General features: G+C 40.9%; 1 protein-coding gene across 18 annotated transcripts in view; it reads left to right on the top strand.

Annotated features, from left to right (window-relative positions):
• The window catches only part of RBMS3 (RNA binding motif single stranded interacting protein 3), a 1,606,934-nt gene that overhangs the window by 1,049,756 nt on the left and 534,695 nt on the right, over positions 1-22,483 (top strand). For all 18 annotated transcript variants that reach the window (XM_062215492.1, XM_062215511.1, XM_062215613.1 and 15 more), the window contains one exon: positions 6,183-6,241. In XM_062215492.1, the coding sequence (XP_062071476.1) occupies positions 6,183-6,241 (59 nt within the window). The remainder of the gene's footprint in view (positions 1-6,182; positions 6,242-22,483) is intronic.

Below are 22,483 nucleotides of genomic sequence, written 5' to 3' on the forward strand. Positions count from 1 at the left end.
TATTGTATTTTGTTGGAGTCTACCTCTCCCTTTAGGTATATTAACATTTGTTTGATGTATTTCAGTTATCCAGTGTTGGCTATATACATATTTGAAGTGCTATTTTCTCTTTCTGGATTGAGCCCATTATCATTAAATAATGGCCTTCCTGTTTTTTTGTTTTTGTTTTTTGTTTTTTTATCTGTGTTTGATTTGAAATCTATTGAATCAAATAGAAGTATATTTACTTTCTTGCTTTCTTTTGTGTTCCATTTGTGTGGAATGTCTTCATCATTTCACTTTCATTATCTATGCTTACTTATAGGTGAAGTGAGTTTCTTTCAAGTAGCAAATAGTTCGGTCCTATTTTCTAATCTATTTGTTCACTATATGTCTTTTTATTGGAGAATTTAGTCTGTTGACATTTAAGGTAATTATTGATAGGTAAAGTCTTCCTACTCCACTTTGACATTTGTTTTGTATTTTTTATTATAGTTCCTTTCTTTATTTCTCCTTTATGATCTTAACGTGTGAGTAAGTGATTTTTCTCCAGTGGTGTATTTTGATTTATTAGTTCTTATTGTCAGTTGTTGGTTATAGTTTCATGCTTTGTGATTGTCCTGAGGCTCACTAAAGAATTCTTTAGGCTATAACAATTATCTTGAATTCATAACAACTTAATGTTGATTATAAAATAGGCAGAGACAAAAAAAGAAAGATACAAATGATCCTATTGAAGAACTCTACATTTGTGTTCTACACTTACCCACGTCCCCACATTTTGAACTTTTGATGTTACATTTGTCTTCTTCAATATTACCTGTTTCTGGATATGGATATTTTAATGTAGTTTTTAATAATTTTTAAGTCTTCTCGGTTCAGATAGAAATGACTTACACAGCATGTTTACAGGATTCAACATTCTTAACTTATTTGAATAGATATTCTTACCAGGGACTTTTCTACTTTCTGCTATGTTTTTCTTACTTTTAGCATCTCTTTCTTTCAGTTTGGAGAACTTTGTTTAGCCCATCTTATAAGGTTAGTCTGGTGGTAATAGCGCTTTTGTTGCTTGGGAATGTGTTTATTTCTAGTGTTTGAAGGAGAGCTTGGCTGGATGCAGTATTCTTTTCTTCCCTATGTAAAAGGCTCATCCCACTCCTTGGCCTATAAGGTTCCTGTTGCACAGACTGCAGTCAGGACTGGCATTTGACAAATATTTGCTGTAAAATACCAGGCAGTTAATACTAATGTTTCGGGGGCCGGCACTGTGGTGTAGGGGGTAAGGCCGCTGCCTGCAGTGCCAGCATCCCATATGGGTGCTGGTTCCAGTACTGGCTGATCCACTTCTGATCCAGATTTCTGCTATTGCCTTGGAAAGCAGAAGAAGATGGCCCAAGTCTTTGATCCCCTGCACCCATGTGGGAGACCTGGAAGAAGCTCCTGGCTCCTGGCTTTAGATCAGCGCAGCTCTGGCCGTTGCAGCCACTTGGGGTGTGAACCGGTGGATGGAGGACTTTCTCGCTCTCTCTCTCTCTCTCTGCCTCTCCTACTCTGTGCAACTCTGCCTCTCAAATAAATAAATAAATGTTTTTTTTTGTTTGTTTGTTTGTTTTAAGGAAAAAGTAGGCTGGCACTGCGGCTCACTAGGCTAATCCTTCACCTTGAGGTGCCGGTACTCTGGGTTCTAGTCCCGCTTGGGGCACCAGATTCTGTCCCGGTTGCTCCTCTTCCAGTCCAATTCTCTGTTGTGCCTCAGGAAGGCAGTGGAGGATGGCCCAGGTGCTTGGGCCCTGCACCTGCATGAGAGACCAGGAGGAGGCACCTGGCTCCTGGCTTCGGATCGGCACAGCATGCAGGCTGTAGAGGCCATATGGGGGGGGGGGGGGTGGACCAACGGAAGGAAGACCTTTGTCTATCTCTCTCTCTCTCTCTCTCTCTCTCTCACTAACTCTGCCTGTCAAAAATAAAAAAATAAAATAAAAAAATAAATAGTACTCTTAAAAAGTGATTGTATTTGGGGGCCAGCGCCATGGCACACTAGGTTAATTCTCTACCTGCAACCACATGGGAGACCAGGAAGTAGCACCTGGCTCCTGGATTCGGATCAGCTCAGCTCCGGCCGTTGCTGCCATTTGGGAAGTGAACCAGTGGGGGGAGGACTTTTCTCTCTGTCTCTCCCTCTCACTGTCCGTAACTCTGTCAAATAAATAAATAAAGTCTTTTGAGGAATGTATGAGCACATAAAATAGTTGGTGAATAGGTAGATGTGATATGGAATTGTCTATTTGTATGTTTAAAATATCCTTGTAATGTGGTATTAGGGCCTGGCCATATTGACTAGAGAAGGCTCACATGGAAAGAATTATGGTTTGAATATGTTCGCTTCATTTATTTGTTTTCCCCTCTCCCCCAAGTTCAAACCCCAAGGAAGTTGGCAGTGGATAGCATTTGATCTGTTCTCACTGTAGGAAATGAAAAGATAGAGAAGTGAATTGGATTTGTCTGACTGCTTCTGGGGCCGGGAGGCACATGGGAGCGGCACTCAGGTGTCTACTTCCAGACCTCTTGTGTAATTTGGCCTCAGACTTTCTCTTATATCAAATTTTGCTTTCCACCCGTGGGTGGCATAGTTGAAGGAAAACCTGATGCGGGTTCTTGAGCTGAACTCTAAAAGAGGAAGAGTAAATGCGAGTATGTAAATTTAGGAATACCTTTGATCTCAGGGTTTTTGTTTTGTTTTTCTTCAGCATAGGCAAAATATGTAGTTTTAATCTGCCACGTGGTTTCTACTGTATTAGTGTACTTTGACGAAAGCTTCAGTAACAGAGTTAATACAAGTCTTCAAGGCCTATTATATTGTTTTTTTGTGTGTGTTCATGTTGGTCCAAGTCTACAAATTGTCTGAACTTTATTTACCTTTGTGCAGTGTTGACTTTGCGGATCATGAAAAATAAAGCAGTCATGCAGAAAGCCCTCGTTGTCATTGTGAGAGTTCAGACATGACTGTAACCAGTGGCCCATTAAGTACCTTCTCTTGTTCAAAGCATATTATAGCTTTGCAAAATAAGTGTTAATAGAATGTTGTTCTACCTCAGCCAAGGAGGGGAATTCCTGTAACTCTAAACAGGAGAAACCGTCAAGCACACTGTGTTGCGGGGTTGTTTCTTGACATAGTGCTATTAGAATGTAAGACCTGCAGTATACCTAGGAATAGGGAAATTAAAAAATTTCACCTGGAGCTCACGCTCTGGCTTAGTGGGTTAAGCTTCCATCTGCGGTGCCAGCATCCCATATGGGTGGTGGTTCATGTCCTAAGTGTTCCACTTCCAATCCAGCTCCCTGCTAATGCACCTGGGAAACCACAGAATATGGTCCAACTACTCAGGCACCTGCAGCCACATGGGAGACTCAAATGAAGCCCCTGGCTCCTGGCTTTGGACTGGTCCAGCCCTGGCTGTTGCAGCCATTTGGGGAGTGAACCTGCATATGGAAGAGTCTCTCTGTCTCTCCCTCTCTCTGTAACTTTGACTTTCAAATAAATATATAAATTTTTCTTAATAAAAACTGCAGTTTGGTTTCTTAAAATTATTATTTATTTTATTTATTTGAAATAAAGAATGAGAGAGAGGGAGAGAGATCTTCCATCAACTGGTTCACTCCCCAAATGTGTGCAACTGCTATGTTGGGCCAGACTGAAGCCAGGAGCCATGTGGATGGCATGGACTCAGGTACTTGACCCACAACCTGCTGTGTGTGTGTGTGTGCGCGCGCGCAAATATGTGTGTTCTTGTGGAATGCAATTGTTTGTTGGTGACTTTTAAAGGGGGACTTTATTTCTCAAAAAGTTATACAGTTCTTTTGATTTTATGCAAGTTTTGTTTTCTAAAATTGCCAACATCATTTCCTTGTTTTTTTTTCCCTTTCAAAACTGATAACCATTTTTTCCATATGCTACATCAAATAAAGTCAAGGATTTCCTTGTACTGTTGACATAAAAGGACAATTTGCACACTCTCGGTCAGCAATCTAGTTGTGAAATGTAATTCACTCTGCCATACCATAATATTTCATTTCAACTTTTCAAGACAACTCAATTTTGGTTTAGAAAGTACTTACATGAAAACTTTAGGAGTAGATTTACAAATAATTAAGGATTTCTGTCTTAAGAGTTTGTATTCCTGATACGAAATTGTAACGAATGTTTTCAATTCCTTTTATTTTTCTGCTTTTTGCCTCTTACATTCTCAGTGCTTTGTGTGGAAAAAGAAGTTTGAGCCAATTTCTCTTTTCTCTTTCTGGTAATAGTGTAAAATAATAAGAAACTACATAAAAATGTTCATGAAAAATGAAAATAACAGGTATATTTATTTTGTTGCCAAAATACCTAAAATCCAGGCAAATTAGACATGTCTTCAAAAAGTTCATGGAAATGCATGTTATAGAAAAATACTGTGTACACATTTCAAAATTTTCTTGCACCAAAGTAAACACATTTTCTATAACACTTTTATGAACCATTTGAAGAACCCATATACAATGTTGCAAATGTTTATTTGCCTGAATAGGCCAAAATAAGTAATTATTTTTATTTATTTATTTATTTTTTTTTTGACAGGCAGAGTTAGACAGTGAGAGAGAGAGAGACAGAGAAAGGTCTTCCTTTTTCCGTTGGTTCACCCCACAATGGCCGCTACAGCCTGCGCTCTGCAGCTGGCGCGCTGCACTGATCCAAAGCCAGGAGCCAGGTGCTTCCTCCTGGTCTCCCACGTGGGTGCAGGGGCCCAAACACTTGGGCCAAATTCTGCTGCCCTCCCGGGCCACAGCAGAGAGCTGGACTGGAAGAGGAGGAACTGGGACAGAATCCGGCTCCCTGACCGGGACTAGAACCCGGGGTGCTGGTGCCGCAGGTGGAGGGTTAGCCTAGTGAGCCGTGGCGCCAGCCAGTAAGTATTCTAGCTAATTAATAAGTCGGATTGTAGGGATCATGAATTATTGTCTACTAAAGAGATTGCTCAAATATGATTTTATATTGCTGGTCATTTTCCCAACAGATAAATTCTTGAGATAACTAAAGTATGGAAGAGAGGTATGAATGTGTTTCTTAGAAATTGGAAATGATACAGTCTTGGAGATTTTTGGTAATTCTAAACCAACAAGAAAACTTTGTCGTCGTGAGTGATTGTGTGCTAAGGGTACTGTGAAACGTAATAGAATTCTTAACATTAAAAATATCAATATAAATTGTCAGTGTAAATTGCCTTCTCACAAAACACTTCACTTGCCAAATGTTTTAGCTGAAGATTTTCACAAACTTTGTTATAATGTTGTAAGTTGTCCTTGGATTTCTCATCTGGCTCTAAAATTTCCAAGGACTGGAGGCATTTGCACAGAGCAGTTAACAGGGAGAGAGGAACCAGAAGACAAGCTAACTTTTAATGAGTTTATCCCATAACAGTCCCTCTTCTAGCACTTTAGGTACGCCTGATTTACCCCCCGCCCCCAGCAACCTTTTCAGCGAGACAATATCATCTTCCTATTACATATTTATATATCACTGTAGATAAATGATCATCTAAAACATAATTTAAAGAAGTATATTTAAATCAATACAGATGAAGACGTGAAGCACAAAGCCCATGTGACTTAGCCAAATACGTGCATCCTGGCTGAATTGCAGTTTGAGTCACGGCATTTTGGTGCCACAGCATATCCCATTAACAGCATTTTTTTCTGGAGTTCAATATATGAATTCCCAAGTTTATGACATTTGATGGGAGCAGGAGATGTGATTTACGCAGCTTCTTGTTTCTTTAGATGGAAAAACTGTGGCCTGGAGCAGTTGTGTTAAACGGCTCAAGGTTACTCTACCTAGTAAGAGTCAGCACAGGAGCAAGCCCTGGTCAGCCCATGCTTTCCTCCACGAACCCACAGCTTGCCATTTGCTCTGATCACATGCACATCCAACCTCCTTTCTGGCCACCTGTGACAGCACCACAGCTTATGTGTTTATGGGGCAAGCATATTCCTGAGGTATAATGAAGAACCGATGAGGGAGATCAGCCAGGTGTGAAATGGGAACAGACCTTGTTTGCTTGGTTTATTCAAGCTCAACTGTGTGTGCCCCGATGTTCATTAAGGTGTTTTAAACATCTTCATTGGGTTATAATAACAATATGGGTTTCTCTCTCTCTCTCTTTCAGGTATGGAAAAATTGTATCCACAAAGGCAATTCTTGACAAAAACACCAATCAGTGCAAAGGTATGTGTAAGGGCATCTGTACTGGAGCTCTTGTGTTTGTCATTCGATTGGTGGTTCCTGCACACAGAGGTCCCGACACCAGCTGCACAGTGATCACAATGTACAGTGTATGGCAATCCTCTTTAATAATGCTGATGCTTTGATGAGTTGTATTTCTAGTAAAATTGCTCATTAATTTTTTTCATTAACAAACAAAATGAAAATCACAAATCAGAACAAGTATCAAATTGCTTCAGCATAAAACTAAATTACCTCCTAACAACTCTGGGTTGTCTGATTTGAATGATATCATCAGTGATGCAAATTGATTTCCTATATAACAATGAGAGAAACTCTGGGGAAAACTTTCCCATGCAAAGCACGTTTTAATTTCTCTGTTCTTTAAAGCGTTAGCAACATTAGTTGACTAGGAATGAGTTTACTGATGGGCCCATTGTATCTAAGCTTCACCCATAAATATCTCCTAGGATTTCAAAGTTGGTATCTTATTAAGTCAGGCTTTGTATCCCCTGGAAATATGTCAGAAGTCATTTGACCATGTCTGTGGCTTATGTTTCTTCATGTCTGAGAATCCCATCCACTTTTAAAAATTGCATTAACTTATTTGTGAAATATATATGGTCTCTCTTGCATGACTCAGTTCTTCCTGGGAAATTGCAATGTTTTTGTAACATGTGTTAGCTGTTATTCTTAATCCAGTCATTACTGTAATAGTGAAATCAAGAAGTTCAGTAGCCTAAATATTGTCACAATTTCGCATGCTAATATAATGTGCACAAATTAGGAACTAGCACACATCCATTTCTCTATATATCTTAAACTCCCTGAGTAATGGTAGTCAAATTGAATTCAGCAGTTGAAATAGAAATCCTCTCGTGTCTCCTGTAAATTTAGAAATGTACTAGACACTACGAGACAAAGAATAATATGATGTAGTTTTGACCATCTGATAGTTTCACTTCTATTTGAAAAGAAACCAATGCATGAATTATAATACTCTTATTATTTATATCAATTACTGTTGGAGTGTAGCATAGAGATCCCTTTTTGGGGAATGAAGTTTAGAAAGGAAAAGCAGAATAATTGGGTTTGGGAAAGACTGATGCTGAGGAGAAGGGGTTTGAGAAGGTAATTGAGTAGACTCACATAGCTAAACAGAAAAATGCATCAGTGATCACATCTATGGAGAGAAGGAAGTGATCAGGATTTTAGAAGCTTTAAAAATGTTGTCAGTTTGAACTTCATTCTGTATGTAATATAGACCCTTTTTCGAGCATTCAAAATATGATTCTATATGTGTTTTAGAAAAGTTATTTCAGCAAAAGTGAGTGACATTGAATTACAAGGAGAAAAAAATGGAGACTAAAGAAATGTAGGTTTTAAGGTTAAAGTTCAAGAGGAATATAAGGAAAGAGTCTCCCTGGCACCTTTGGCGTAGTGGGAAGGTGGTGACCGTGACCGTGAGAGTTTTCAAGGCAGAAATGGTTTTTCTCTATAAAGGCAAAAGAAAGGGATGAATGAAATGAAGGTCTTCATGCTGAACTTTCCTGAGCAGGAAAGTGGCTTTGCCATTTGCTGAGGGACGAAGTCCAGAAGCGGTAGCAGAAGGTTTGGAGGGGGGTGATAAATTGAGCATTGCACATAATCGGGTAGGGGCCCTGACGTAGCATCCGTGTGGGAGATGTCAAAGATGAATCTGCAGGAAATCTCACTGCTACTGGGCTGACAGGAATGGAGAAATATGGAGAGTGATGCCCGGGGTCTGCACAACACGGGGGAAACGATGGTTGGTTGGCTACACAATTGGAGAGCGTGAATTCTCACTTGGAGATTTTAGGTAGCGGGGAAGCAATACCAAGAAAGAAACAAAGAAAGTCCAGTGGAAGAAAGACAAAACTTGAGAGGGCTACAAGATAAATATTACCCTTAGGGCAAACTGGGTAATTATTAGAAACATGACAATTAAAACAATTTGCAGTGATGGTTTCTATTTACTCAAATAGCAAACATTAGATCATGTAGGCCCTCTAATGCTAGTTGCTATGAAACTAGTTCATCGGTTCCTCAGTAATACCATGCTAAATTGGAAGCACCCTCAAAAATATCAGTGTGGAAAAGGCAATAAAGGACTCACCCTTGGTACTGGTTATTCCACTGAGAATAGTGTTGCAAATATTTTATTCAAACACATTTGTAAGAAATACATAGACGTACACAACTTTGAGGTCTCTTTTATTCTGTATACTGGGAAAAAATGTAGTTGTGTAGTTGGCACATACACAACTGTTGTATAGTTCTTGAAAGGTAACCATGAGAACTAGACTTTGTCAACTGATAGAAAATATTCATTATATGAAGTTAAATCAATTATAGAAGAATGCAAAACATTGTGTGCAGTAAATTATGGAGTTATGTAAATATTTGAGAGTCAGTGTTGTTTTGCTTAAGACTGTGGAAGAGCCAGCCTGCCTAGTTTGAAGATGGCCTCACCACTTAATAGCTATGTAAACAGTCAATTACTCAACCTTCCTGGGCCTCAGCTTCCCATCGATAAAATGGCAATAATAATAGGGCCTCACTTAAAGAGTGTTCTAATAGTAAATGAGTTAATGCATGAAAAAAAGTATGTTACTTTTTATAATGTACTGGCAATGTTAAGGCAGAAATGTTTATGTTAATGTAGGATTATGAGTGACATATTATTGTTATCTTTTCACAACTGCAGATCTGTTTTGTTGTCTTTCCAGACGGAAAGAAATACAACTCTTGGAAACTTTGAGTCTCTTACAATTATGTTTATATTTTCTATAATTCATTATAGAAATTCTATATATTCATTAAAGAAATTCTGTGTTCATTCTATAATACCTGAGTAACTCATAAGTAGGTATTTATTCATGAAAAATATTACCAATGAAAATAGTAAAGAATTAAAAGAGAATACTATGCTTTTTTTCTTTAAATATTGGGCAGAAGTTGAGTTCCTCCTGACTCATGCTTTCTTTTTTTTTTTTTTTAAGATGTGTAAAAAAAAAAAAGAAAGAAAAGCAAGCAGAGAATTACACAGGAGGAGAGAGAGAGACAGAGAGAGAGAGAGAATCTTCCACTCACTGGTTCACTCTCCCAATGGCTTCAATGGCTTCCAGGAGCCTGGAACTCCATCTGGGTCGCCCACGTGGGTGGCAGCGACCCAAGCACATGGACCATGTTCTACCGGTTTTCCAGGTGTATCGGAAGGGAGCTGGATCAGAAGCAGATCAGCTAGGCCTTGAATGGGCTCTCACGTGGGATGCTAGCATTGCAGGTGGTGGTTTAACACTCGGTCTCAGTGCAGGACCCTGGCTGTTGCTCTCTTAAGGAAAGGAATTAAAGGGTGTGTGAGGTGGCTTTGTTAAACACAATCTCTAACAGCAGCAAGTCTGTCCTTAGGGAACACAAATAGAATTTGGTCTTTTTGGAGACACTTGCATTTCCAGTCATTTGCAACTTTGCCTCTACATGAAGGCTGTGCAGTTAAAACAAACTGTTAGGAAGAAAAGAATACATTCATGTTTGTCTTTAAATGTGATTTGAATTCAGTTTTTCATGAGCTGTAGAACATGTAGCATGTTAGATGCAAGGTAGTATATACAAGATATGAGAAAGCGCATATATAATAAAGAGAAAAAGAATTGAAATTAAGTTTGATGTATTAACCAACAGACTCTAATTCTTTTCTAGCAACTGAAAGAAAGACCTTTGTTCCTCCTGCATCCCATAGATACCTTGTAAGTTATTGGCAGTAGCCAGGTCGAGATAAACACCCTCACTTCCCTGTTGCAGAAGCCATCATTGAGAACTCTTTCCACATAAGCTCTGATTTTCAAGATTATTCTCTCTTGGGTGGTGGCTGCAGCAGCTTTCACTCTGTATAATATGGCAACATAAAACAAAACAGTCACCGTCAGGCCAAAAATGACCAGAAATTGCTGAACAAAGTGGGCAATAGCTCCACATGGGGAGTAATGAGAACCAGACCACAGTTCATTCCCGTGTTCAAGCACAAGGATTAAATAGTAAATTGTACAAGTCACGGAGGTTTGTACTGCTTTGTTTATTTATTTATTTTGTATCTCCCCTCATGTTTTCCTCCTGGGTCTGGTGTATTTGCTAATTTAAAAAGTCAGGGAATATTAACTAAAAGAAGCTATTGAAAGCAAGGTGCAAATCTGAAGTGAATTTCCTTGTCTCTGCCTTTTCCTGCATTTTAGGCTTGGCTTCCCTTGTCTTCCCACCTCCTACCCCCATTTTTTCTGACAAGCTGTGTGTTGAGAGCAGAGGGAATGAGTAATGGATATTCCATAGAAAGTTTCCATGCCTAATAGCCATAGGATATAAGAGTAGTAAGAGTGTGCCAAATGTACCAGCTCACTTCTAAGAGTTTGAACTCCTCCCATCTGCCTTTGTTGTCACAGGCTGGTTGAATTATAGTTAGGGAAGCTTATGTTGCCTCTGACATTTGTTTGGGCCCTTGAAATCAAAGTTGAAGACAAGGATGCAAAAGTTCTGAAATCATCCACGAAGTATATCATTTATTCATTAGTAAATCGAATCTTAAGTTGTTATTTCTTCTGTAAAGGAAATAATTCTGCACACTATGCATATTTATAGAGAAGGATAGAGCCCACCCAGAGGGTTTCAGTGAGGGGAGTGACTTTGCTATTGGACTGAATCTATTTAGTGGTTTTATTATTTTTTTTCATTTTTTTTTTCGACAGAGTGGACAGTGAGAGAGAGAGAGACAGAGAGAAAGGTCTTCCTTTGCCGTTGGTTCACCCTCCAATGGCCGCTGTGGCCGGCACACAGTGGCCAGTGCATCGCGCTGATCCAAAGCCAGGAGCCAGGTGCTTCTCCTGGTCTCCCATGGAGTGCAGGGCCCAAGCACTTGGGCCATCCTCCACTGCACTCCCAGGCCACAGCAGAGAGCTGGCCTGGAAGAGGGGCAACTGGGACAGACTTCGGTGCCCTGACCGGGACTAGAACCCGGTGTGCCAGCGCCACAAGGCGGAGGATTAGCCTAGTGAGCCACGGCGCCATCCCTATTTAGTGGTTTTAGATTCATACTCATGCAATAGTACATTAGGGGCTGGTGCCGTGGCTCACTTGGATAATACTCTGCCTGCGGGGCCGGCATCCCATGTGGGCGCCGGTTCTAGTCCCGGCTGCTCCTCTTCCTATCCAGCTCTCTGCTGTGGGCCCGGGAGAGCAGTGGAGGATGGCCCAAATCCGTGGACCCCTGCACCTGCATGGGAGACCAGGAGGAAGCACCTGGCTTCTGGCTTCAGATCGGCGCAGCACCGGCCGTGGTAGCCATCTGGGGGGTGAACCAATGGAAGGAAGACCTTTCTCTCTGTGTCTCCCTCTCACTGTCTAACTCATCTGTCAAATAAAATAAAAAATAAAAACAAATAGTACATTGGATTGTTAACATACTTCTAGGTAATTAGGTATGAGATCAGACATTTGCGTGAATTTAGAATTTTAATTTTAGATATTTTCTTCTTATGTACTGACAGGGAGTATTGATATAGCAATGAGGGAATGGCGGATTTATGTGTTAAAGCCCACAAGGGAGGGTGGATATTATATTTTGTCAGATTTCTAGGTATAGTCACTGTGGGTGACGAGGTAGCTCCTGAGATCAATCCTGACAGATGCTTCTGACATGCTTGGGGTAGAACAGAATTGCTGCCACGAGTGGAGCTATTCAGCCCTAGCAGAGAGGAAACCTGCTCTGAGCTGGCTCACGTGGAAACCAAGTCAAGGAGGAAACCAACACCACAGAGACAGCCTCTTTCTAGTACCTTTTATTTCCTGAAAGAAGTGCAAACTAAAATAAATGTTCTGTGAGATTTATGAGTCTGAGGAATTACATTTTGAGAGGAATAAGCACCTCCACCAGGTGGGCTCACAGTCTACTGAGCAAGAAGCTCATGAAATAAAATGGTCTGAAAAACACAGTGACTCCATTTTCAAATCATGAGATTAGGTGACTGAAAGAACAAAGACAAAATAGTTGTGTTTTATACAACTGAACTTCCCTTTGGAATATGAGGTGTGTGATATTGCCCTAACCTTCTTCAGTGGGTTTCACTCTAATTTATTCTGGTATTGGGTTCACAACTAGTCACAGGAAATAAATATATGAACATATGTTTGCTAAATTTGGTATTGTTATTAGCTTTTGTTTTCATCTCAGAAAAAGACCATTTTCTGTAAGGACTTTGGTCTAACAGTGCATCAAGTTTATTTAGAACTTTTTGGGGCTGGTGCCACGGTGCACTGGGTTAATCCTCCGCCTGCGGTGCCAGCATCCCATATGGGTGCCGGTTCTAGTCCTGGCTGCTCCTCTTCCAGTCCAGCTCTCTGCTGTGGCCTGGGAGGGCAGTGGAGGATGGCTCAAGTGCTTGGACCCTGCACCCGCATGGGAGACCAGGAAAAGCTCCTGGCTCCTGGCTTCGGATCAGCGCAGCTCCAGCCATTGATGCCATTTGGGGAGTGAACCAATGGAGGGAAGACCTTTCTTTCTGTCTCTGTCTCTCACTATCTATAACTCTACCTTTCAAATAAATAAATAAAAAAGAAATTTCCTGTAGTACTTTTTAACATAGAATTTTCAGCCTGAACCTCTTTTGATAAAATGCTCAACTTTATAATCTTATACGCAGATCCAGGAAGGAGTGCCCACTTTGATGGTTAATGTTCTTCATTTGTTATTTTCAACACAAGCAGGCAACTCTTACTGAAGATCATCCCACTGTTAAAAAAGCATCCTCCTAAACGCGGTATTTCAATTTTTTTTTTTTTTTGACAGGCAGAGTGGATAGTGAGAGAGAGAGACAGAGAGAAAGGTCTTCCTTTTTGCTGTTGGTTCACCCTCCAATGGCCGCTGCGGCCGGCGCATCTCGCTGATCTGAAGCCAGGAGCCAGGTGCTTCTCCTGGTCTCCCATGCGGGTGCAGGGCCCAAGGACTTGGGCCATCCTCCACTGCCTTCCCGGGCCACAGTAGAGAGCTGGCCTGGAAGAGGGGCAACTGGGATAGAATGCTATCCGGCGCCCCGACCGGGACTAGAACCCGTTGTGCCGGCGCCGCAAGGCAGAGGATTAGCCTGTTAAGCCACGGCGCCAGCTAAACTCGGTATTTCAATACGAGGGCATTAAACTTTGTAGAGGATTATCTCATTATTAGAATGGTGTTAACTTGGAAAAGTCTTTGAAACAAATGTGACACAAAATAGGTACTTAGAGCATGTTTTGGAAGTCATACAATTACATGTTTTTCTTCAACAGTATTTTATTGCTAGATACTTGTGATCACCATTAATATATGTGTTAGGCAATAGTAAAACTATCCATAAACATTACATATAGCAGGCAGCACTGCTATTTTGTGCATAAATTTGTATTTGACAGCGTTTAATCATTTAATCTACTTCCCTAACGCTTTTACATGCACACTTGATATGATTGTATTGAGAGCAAAATCTGAAGAATCGTGCAGTGTAAAATGGCTTGAAAAGAAAAGATAGTGTTATTTTGCTTTCACCACAATGTAGATGTTATTTTTACTCGCATATGTCTTTCCTCTAACTTAACAGAATCCTTTTGTCCAGATATTCTGCCTCCTCTCCTGCTGTCCTGACTTTTAATCCCCCCCACTCACTTTTTTTTTTTTTTTTTTTTTTGCAGTTGCAGTTGACTCATGTCAGGGCACACAAAATACTAGCTATTCTTACTTCTACTAGTCTGGGTCAAATGTTTCTTCCAGAATCTCCCTTCTCAGGATGTTGTTGAGGGACACTGACATCCTTTTCCAATAAGAGCACCCCGAGCACCATGTGGGGTTAAGGATCTTTAGGCTGCAGCATCCCTCAAGCTTTGATGGTTAGGTGTTTCCTTCCAAACTCCTACACTGCTCAGGTGAGACTCACTGTCTCCTGCCAAGGCAGTGAGCACACAGGACGGTTCCAGGCAGTTATTTGACTCAAGGCTTGCTCTCTCCCTGTGAGAACCTCTGATGCTGCATCCGTGGAAACTACAAGGGTGGCCAGGGTAGGTTTTATAGACTTTTTTTTTTTTTTTTTTTGACAGGCAGAGTGGACAGTGAGAGAGAGACAGAGAGAAAGGTCTTCCTTTTCCGTTGGTTCACCCTCCAATGGCCGCCGCGGTAGCGCGCTGCGGCCGGCGCACTGCGCTGTTCCGATGGCAGGAGCCAGGTACTTATCCTGGTCTCCCATGGGGTGCAGGGCCCAAGCACTTGGGCCATCCTCCACTGCACTCCCGGGCCACAGCAGAGAGCTGGCCTGGAAGAGGGGCAACCGGGACAGGATCGGTGCCCCGACCAGGACTAGAACCCGGTGTGCCGGCGCCGCAAGGCGGAGGATTAGCCTGTTGAGCCACGGCGCCGGCCAGGTTTTATAGACTTGTAAACAGAATCACATGCATGTTGGCCATGCAAACTCACATGCATGTTAGAAGTAATGATTTCTAACTCAGAATATTCATTATCAGTGTGGAGCTAGCCCACTTACTGGCTTACAGTAAACTATTTTCAATTGGCAATGACTTTTGTCTTAATTATTTGAGAGGCAGAGAGAGAAAGACAGACATAAAGCGATCCCATCTGCTGGTTCACTCCCCAGATGCCCACAGTGGCCATGGCAGGGTCTACAAGCCATAAACTCCTCAGTCCAGGACTCCCTTGTCAGTAGCAGGATCTCAACCACTTGGGCCAACAATGGTTTTTCCCCAGTGACTGCATCAGCAAGGAGTTGAAATCAGGAACGGAAGCCACATGTCACACCTAGACACTATAATATGGGATACAGAAGTTTTTTCTTTTCTTTTCTTTTTTTCTTTTTTTTTTTTTTTTAACAGGCAGAGTGGATAGTGAGAGAGAGAGAGACAGAGAGAAAGGTCTTCCTTTTTGCCATTGGTTCACCCTCCAATGGCCGCTGCGGCCGGCGCATCTCGCTGATCTGAAGCCAGGAGCCAGGTGCTTCTCCTGGTCTCCCATGCGGGTGTAGGGCCCAAGGACTTGGGCCATCCTCCACTTCCTTCCCAGGCCACAGCAGAAGAGGGGCAACTGGGATAGAATTCTATCCGGCACCCTGACCGGGACTAAGAACCCGGTGTGCCGGCGCCGCAAGGCGGAGGATTAGCCTGTTAAGCCACGGCACCGGCCTATACAGAAGTTTTAACCAGTGTCTTAACCACTAGGCAAATACCTATCATGCTCTGCTAAGATTTTACGATAATATGGGCAATATACACAAGGGGTACTTCAAAAAGATCATGGAAAATAGAATTAAAAGGTAAACTGGGGCCAGTGCTGTGGCGCAGTGGGTTAAAGCCCTGGCCTTAAATGCCGGCATCCCGTATGGGCGCCGGTTCTAATTCTGGCTGTTCCACTTCCAATCCAGCTCTCTGCTATGGCCTGGGAAAGCAGTAGAAGATGGTCCAAGTCCTTGGGCCCCTGCACCCATGTGGGAGACCCTGAAGAAGCTCCTGGCTCCTGGCTTTGGATCGGTGCAGCACTGGCCGTTGCGGCCATCTAGGGATTGAACCAGCGGATGGAGGACCTCTCTCTCTGTCTCTACCTCTCTCTGTAACTCTGTCCTTTAAATAAATAAAATCAATCTTTAAAAAAAAAGAATTAAAAGGTAAACTGATTTTGGTGCAAAAAAATTGATACTTATGTTAATGTAGGATATTCAAAACACATACAAAAATGCCTGGTATGAAAAAACTGCATAGATTTAAAATTTTACAAAGAAGGAAGTATTATTTTTTTGTAAGGAAAAGGGTTTATTGGGGAACACCCTACAGACCAGAGTGAAGGGGCGGTGAAGGAAAAAGAAAAAGAGAGTATAAGAGAGAGAGAGAGAGACAGAGACAGAGGAGAGAAGATAGAGAAATGAGCCAAGAGAGAGGAGAGAGCACAGGAGAGAAGAACCGAGAGCCAAGAGAGCAGAGGAGGAGGCTAGAGAGATGATCCAAGAGTGCACAGGAGAGAAGGGCCAAGAGAGCATGTGTTCAGGAACAGGCCCTTTTAAAACTTTGCCTGAGGGCAGGCAGGATCGGGGTGGAGCCTGGCTCAGGTAGCTGGGCCATGCGGCCACCTGGCTAAAACTGCGCCAGTTTAAGAAGGAAGAATTGTTAACATCCATTTCCACAAACTATTTGAAGTATCCTTGTAATTAGTGTAATGTAGAAGGTATGTAATGCACAAATACGAGTTTTTTTCAAGTTAATTTAAATTTGCAATGCTATAAGACAAATAACCTTCCAAATATAAAAAAGACGGCCATTCTAGGATTTCCCAGTTGAAGTCCATATCATGAAAATCTCCAAGTAATTGCCTTGGTTTTCTTAGACCAGTTACATAACATCTCTGCTTCCTCAACCTTCAAATGAGGTGATTTATATCTGTAATGCAAAAAGTATTTTCAGAACTACCCACAAGGATGTTTCTTAGGTACCTGGCACATGCATGGGGTAGTTGTCTCAATGGCATTGGAGTGAGATTTCCTCTCCTAAAACTATCTCATCTGGAGCTCCTACATATTTTGCATAATTCAGTGCAGTTCTGGCTACATCGTAAGTGTTGAAAGAATGTGTGCTTCATGAGTTGACATGTTTGTGGAGACTGGCTCTGTGGCTAGCAAACAGTACTTCACTAATGTTTCTTACATTTTGGGTTGGCTATATGATAGCCCTCAGGATTTTGCAGGGCCTGTGAATCTGATGTTTTTGAGAAAAAACACATTCCATCACAGTGGCAGGTGGTGGGATTCATTCTAATTGAATTGGATGGGTTACGGAAAAAAAAATGCTTTTTTGTACACCCTTTGTTATGCTGTGCACTCTGTAATGTTGTTTAACCAGTTCAAAGATAAAAAGAAAGAAGAAAAGAACCTCAAAATTCTTTCTTAGTTTGTGAAACCACCATACAGTCAAAGAATACATTCAAGTCACAGTCATTAGTCATTTGATTTGGTGCTTCTTGTGATTATTAACTTATTGGTTGATCATATCACTTGGAAAATAACTGTATTTTCCTTCCTTTAATAGATAGATAAGAACTGTTGAGTATGAAAGAGAAAAACTCATGTACATTAGCTAAAAAAGGACACACACCACCACTACCACCATAAAACCCTAAAGTGAGATTGCAAGCTGAGTATGTCATTGTTATCATTTGGCAAGTGGTTGTAAGTGGCTCAGATGTGTCTTTATCCATAAAAACTGGTGAAATAAGGACTCGGTATCCTATGATCATTTTTAACACTGGCACACGGCTTTCTCCCTGTGTTGTGGGGGAAGAGAAAATTGTAAGGTGTGCATTTAATTTCTACTGCTCTTAAGAAAAAGGCAATTCATTTTAATTATTAGGCCTCCAGGTAAGCCTATTGGCCATTCAGCTCACATCAGCCATACACGGGGAGATACTCGTATTCAGGAGCATCTCTGAATACCTTCTTTCGGCCACATTTTTCTCTCAGTAAGAGGAAGAACACTTAGCTAGAGATATCGCAGTTGTCCACACTCTCAGAACTTGTCCACTATGGGAAGAAAATGAGTTGAAATAAGAGATTTAGGGAAGCAACTGTTCAAAAAACACACACACTGAGATTTGGGCTTAATGTTAACATGAAAAATAACGACCTTTGAGATACACTGAATAGAATCAAGTGGCAAAATTCACAAGAAATATAAGGCACTTTGAAATTTATGTCTTTGGTTCAATTTTACTATAATCAATTACAAATTGAAAGGATGAATAAAAACTTACTTTTCTGAAAAAAGGAATGATGTAGAATTTGGAATTTCAGTTAAAAAAAACCAACTTAAAACACTTTGGTTTCAAAGTTTCAAAAGGGCCCTGGGAGATTTTTGAGTGATAAGGGACCCGAATTCAGAAAATCCCTGATTTCACATGTAAGATTTAAAGACATTATTAGTAATACTGTATCTCTTTATAGGGAAACAGATGATGAAATTGAAAATTATTTAACAGGATGAAAACTTACATCAGTGATTTTCATATGAAAAACAGTGTTTCTCCTGAGCTATCTTAATATTTAGCTATCATTTTGAACCAAACAAGAGTAACTCCTAGTGAAATTTAAATGTAACAAATGACTCTCACACTGTTATTACATTTGTTATACATATACACATATCTGCATGTGTATCAGGGTTAAGATATTTATGAGACACTTTTTTTCAAAAAAGATTCTAAAAATTGTCATATGAAGGTTTACCTCAAAGTCTGTTTTAATTAACAAAACAAATTTTTTTAAAACTAGCTTGAAATAAAATTTCCATAGTAATTAAGTATCTGTTGTGTTACCCAATCCAAAGAATTCCTGGTGAAGTTTTGCTGCCTTAGATAGTGGGTAGAATCTTTGTGGTTTCCTTGTCTTGTGAGAAATACTGTAAGACAAATAATAATGAGTTAACATTATATATACATTTATCAAATAATTGCTTATTTAGGCACTGTTAAAATGTGCATATGTTTGAAATCTGTGTGAAAAGATAACTTTTCTACTTTATATCATTTTGCTCTTATTTACCACTGTTTCAGTCTATCATTCCTCTTTATGGCCTTCCAAAAATTACTAGTATGAGACAATATATGGCTCTGTTTCCTATAGGGAATTTTTTTTTAAAAAAAATCAAATGACATGTGTCTTTCCAGATAAGATGGTTCTAGTTTCAAAGTGACCTTGTGTAGAAAATAAAAACCTAGTATGGTACAGGAACTGGTGAAATTATCAGACATCATGGCAAGTCAGAGGGTAATTTATCTGTCTGGCGAGGAGGACTTGTGACACTTCTGTTAACATACAATCCTTTGTAGCTTCAAAGGTCAGCCCTATCAACATAATGTCTACCAACCTTTTTACCTTGTGTTCCCCATCTAAACTCCCTTAAGCAGAAGAGTGTTCTTTTAAGTTTACCAACCAGTAAGTCTACTCATGGACCCAATAGAATAGAATTAAGGACTTAAGGGAAAAAAAGGAGAGAGGGAGAAAGGAAGGAAGGAAGGAAGGGAGGGAGGGAGAGAGGGAGGGAGAGAGGGAGGTTGGGAGGAAGGGAGTAAGGGAGGTAGGGAGGAAGGGAGGGAGGGAGGGAGGGAGGGAGGAAGGGAGGGAGGGAGGAAGGGAGGAAGGGAGAGAGGGAGGTTGGGAGGGAGGAAGGGAGGGAGGGAGGAAGGGAGGGAGGGAGAGAGGGAGGTTGGGAGGGAGGGAGGGAGGAAGGGAGGAAGGGAATCCCAATGGCAGGGGTCAGGAGAGGAACCTTTTTGTTTAGTTTGCCCAGGAGAGAATCCTCGCGTAATCGTGTAAGCAGTGAATGAATTTATGATGAGCTTTGGAGTACTCAGAAACATGTTAGTGGTTGTGGGAGCATGAGATAGATTTGTACTAATATGATATGCAACTCAACCCTAATCAAGTAGTTGTTCAGTATACCGCATCTAGAAGTCTCATAGAACATTCCTGTAATTCACCTGAAGGGTTAAATTGAACTCACTGAGCAGAGGAATGTTGTTTGGCTTCAATACTGCCTGAAGTATCTATATGGGGAGGCCTTTTAGTGTAGCCTAAAACACCTTGTATTATCTTACAAGAGCCACCTTGACTCACTTGTGTTCCTGCGTGGCAAGTGCATCTTTGACTTTTGGTAACTCACATCGCTGTTGGGTGTGTGTCAGTAACTAAGAGAATTACTGTCCCCATCTTACACAAGACAACACACGCTGGAGATGCAGTATATGACAACCGTCACGTACTGAGCATCCCAACATGAGTCTTCCCAATTCCAAACCTAGTTCTCTCCACTATTTGACTCTATCTCTCACAAAATACTTTTGTAAATAAAAGTAAATGATTCTGAATGCTATTAATGACAAACAGAACCACACACAATATTTAGAGATTTTATGAAGGCAGACAGCGTGAAAGAGACTACAGTCTTTCCTACCTACCTACTTCCATGCCAGTATAATTAGTAGTGATTACAGGTTCAACTTTTGTTTTTCACTTAATATAACTATAAAAATGGAGCTTTTTGCTTTGGTAGCCTAGGCTGCTTTTTAAAATATTTTAATCTCATTTTCTTTTTTGCGTTTTGAGAATAGTCTTTTGCCAACTTAAATTTTACACTTGTGTTGACAAATACATCACCTTCTATCTGTGTTTATTTTAATGTGAGCAGCAGCGTGTTAATTTTAAGTGGGAAAATAGTCTCAGAATTATGGCGTGGGTAGGAAGACAGAGGAGTCTGATCAGTTCTCTACCTCTCAGTTCTCAGAATGACACCTGTGCTTCTCAGGTCTCTGTGGTAGAGGGTCACAGCAAAGACTCTCCTTTGTCTGATTTAAGCTCTCTTTGGCTTGCCTCCCATGTTTTCTCACTGGGGAGAAGGTTAAGACCTTGAGAGAAGTCACTCCATCCCAATTACTTATCCAGGCTCCATTTTCTTTAAATAGCTTGCACTTAGTTGTGGAGAGTGTTTTGAGGTCATTATCTTCTTGACGGATGAACCCAGGGATAAACAACTATTTTCTGTTTGGACTCTAAAGGTATGATAAAGTTTAGCCCAAAAGACATTTCACATTTTGAATTTATCCAGGAACTCATTCTTGACGCAAAACATCCCAAAGCTCACCAAGGCCAGTTTTTCCTTTTTCCACCCCCATCTGCATAATTTCCCATTGTCTGTAACTCTAACCTAAGGCTGCCCACATCTCTTTCTCTTCTGTGCCTTAAGGAAACCATGAGTACTTTTGCCTGATGTTTTTCTGACACATGCTTTTAACTTCATGCTTTCTTTCTTTCTTCTCACTCTAACATCCTCTGCCAAAGTTTGTGTTTGATTTTTTGTAGTGTTTATTTTTTAATATTTATTTGAAAGGCAAAGTGACAGAGAGAAAGGGACACACACACACACACCCAGAGAGAGACATCTAGAGAGAGACATCTTCCCTCTGCTGGTCCACTCTGCAAATGGTCACAAGAGCCAAAGCTGGGACAGGTGGAACCCAGGAGCCTGGAACTCCATCTGGGTCTCCCATGTGGGTGACAAGAGCTCAAGTACTTGTGCCACCTAACGCTGCTTTCCCTGGGCACATGAACAGGGAGCTGGATTGAAAGCAGAGCACCTGGGCCTCAAATTGGTCCCTTTTGTAGTGTCCAGATTCTCACTCCCTGTCACTCCTGTCTTTTCTCTCGGAGAGTTATATTTCTTATACCTGGCATTCTATTTCGAGAAGCTTACCTTATAATGACATTCTGCGTATTGGGACTGTGGAGAGAATTATTTTATTTCCAACACCTTTGTCTGCATTTAGTCTAATTTTGCTGTTGGGAGTTTTGTAGGAAGCAACAAAACAAAAAATAATCAAAATCAAGCCACTCTCAGGCAGAGCATGGTTGCATTCTGTTCTGTTTCTTGTCAAGTTGGAAATTGTTTTCAATAGATAACTATGAAGTATGTCCGCACTGGAAGCAATAACATCCTACGTGGCATGGTATCCATGTTCCTCCATGGCAACCAGTTAGCTTTGACATTGCCAGAATTTAAAAAAAAAAAATTTGGACAAACAATGAGAGAAATACAAAGGCTTTCTCATTTGGATTTAACTCAAGAGTTGAAGTATTACCTGAAGCTCTGTGCTGCAAATGGTTTCATCTGGGCTTTGTTCTGTAAACAGTTTGTAAATGGTTGTGTTCAGAATTCCCAGCCCTCATTAGCTGACTGCACATGTGTGGAAACCCAGAGAGACCCTGACCTTCAGATCCACTCAGAAAGACAAACTTGGTCTCTAAGTTTAGAGATGAAACACTTTCCTCTTGCTAGCCAGGAAATGGACTGATGTTTTGCCCAGGTCACACATATGTCTGAACTGTTCCAGTCAGTAAGGGAAAATAATGACCTCCTGGGAAATAAATGCGTCACGGAGACTCGACTCTGTCCTTGGTCCAGGCAGCAGCAGAGCATTTAAAGTCTGCAGGCCCCATGACTGGAGGAGAGAAACACAGAACATGGACCTAAATAAAGTACAAATGAATGATAATTGCTCCAAGTTACTGATTGTTTAAAATCAGTGCCCCCCACATAATTTAAGAACTAGTAGAGATGTCTCTTTTTATCTACAACTTGTATATGCATTATTTTTAATTGATAAATACT

Source organism: Lepus europaeus, chromosome 2 (genome assembly GCF_033115175.1).
Source record: "Lepus europaeus isolate LE1 chromosome 2, mLepTim1.pri, whole genome shotgun sequence".
In the NCBI taxonomy this organism is placed as follows: domain Eukaryota; kingdom Metazoa; phylum Chordata; class Mammalia; order Lagomorpha; family Leporidae; genus Lepus; species Lepus europaeus.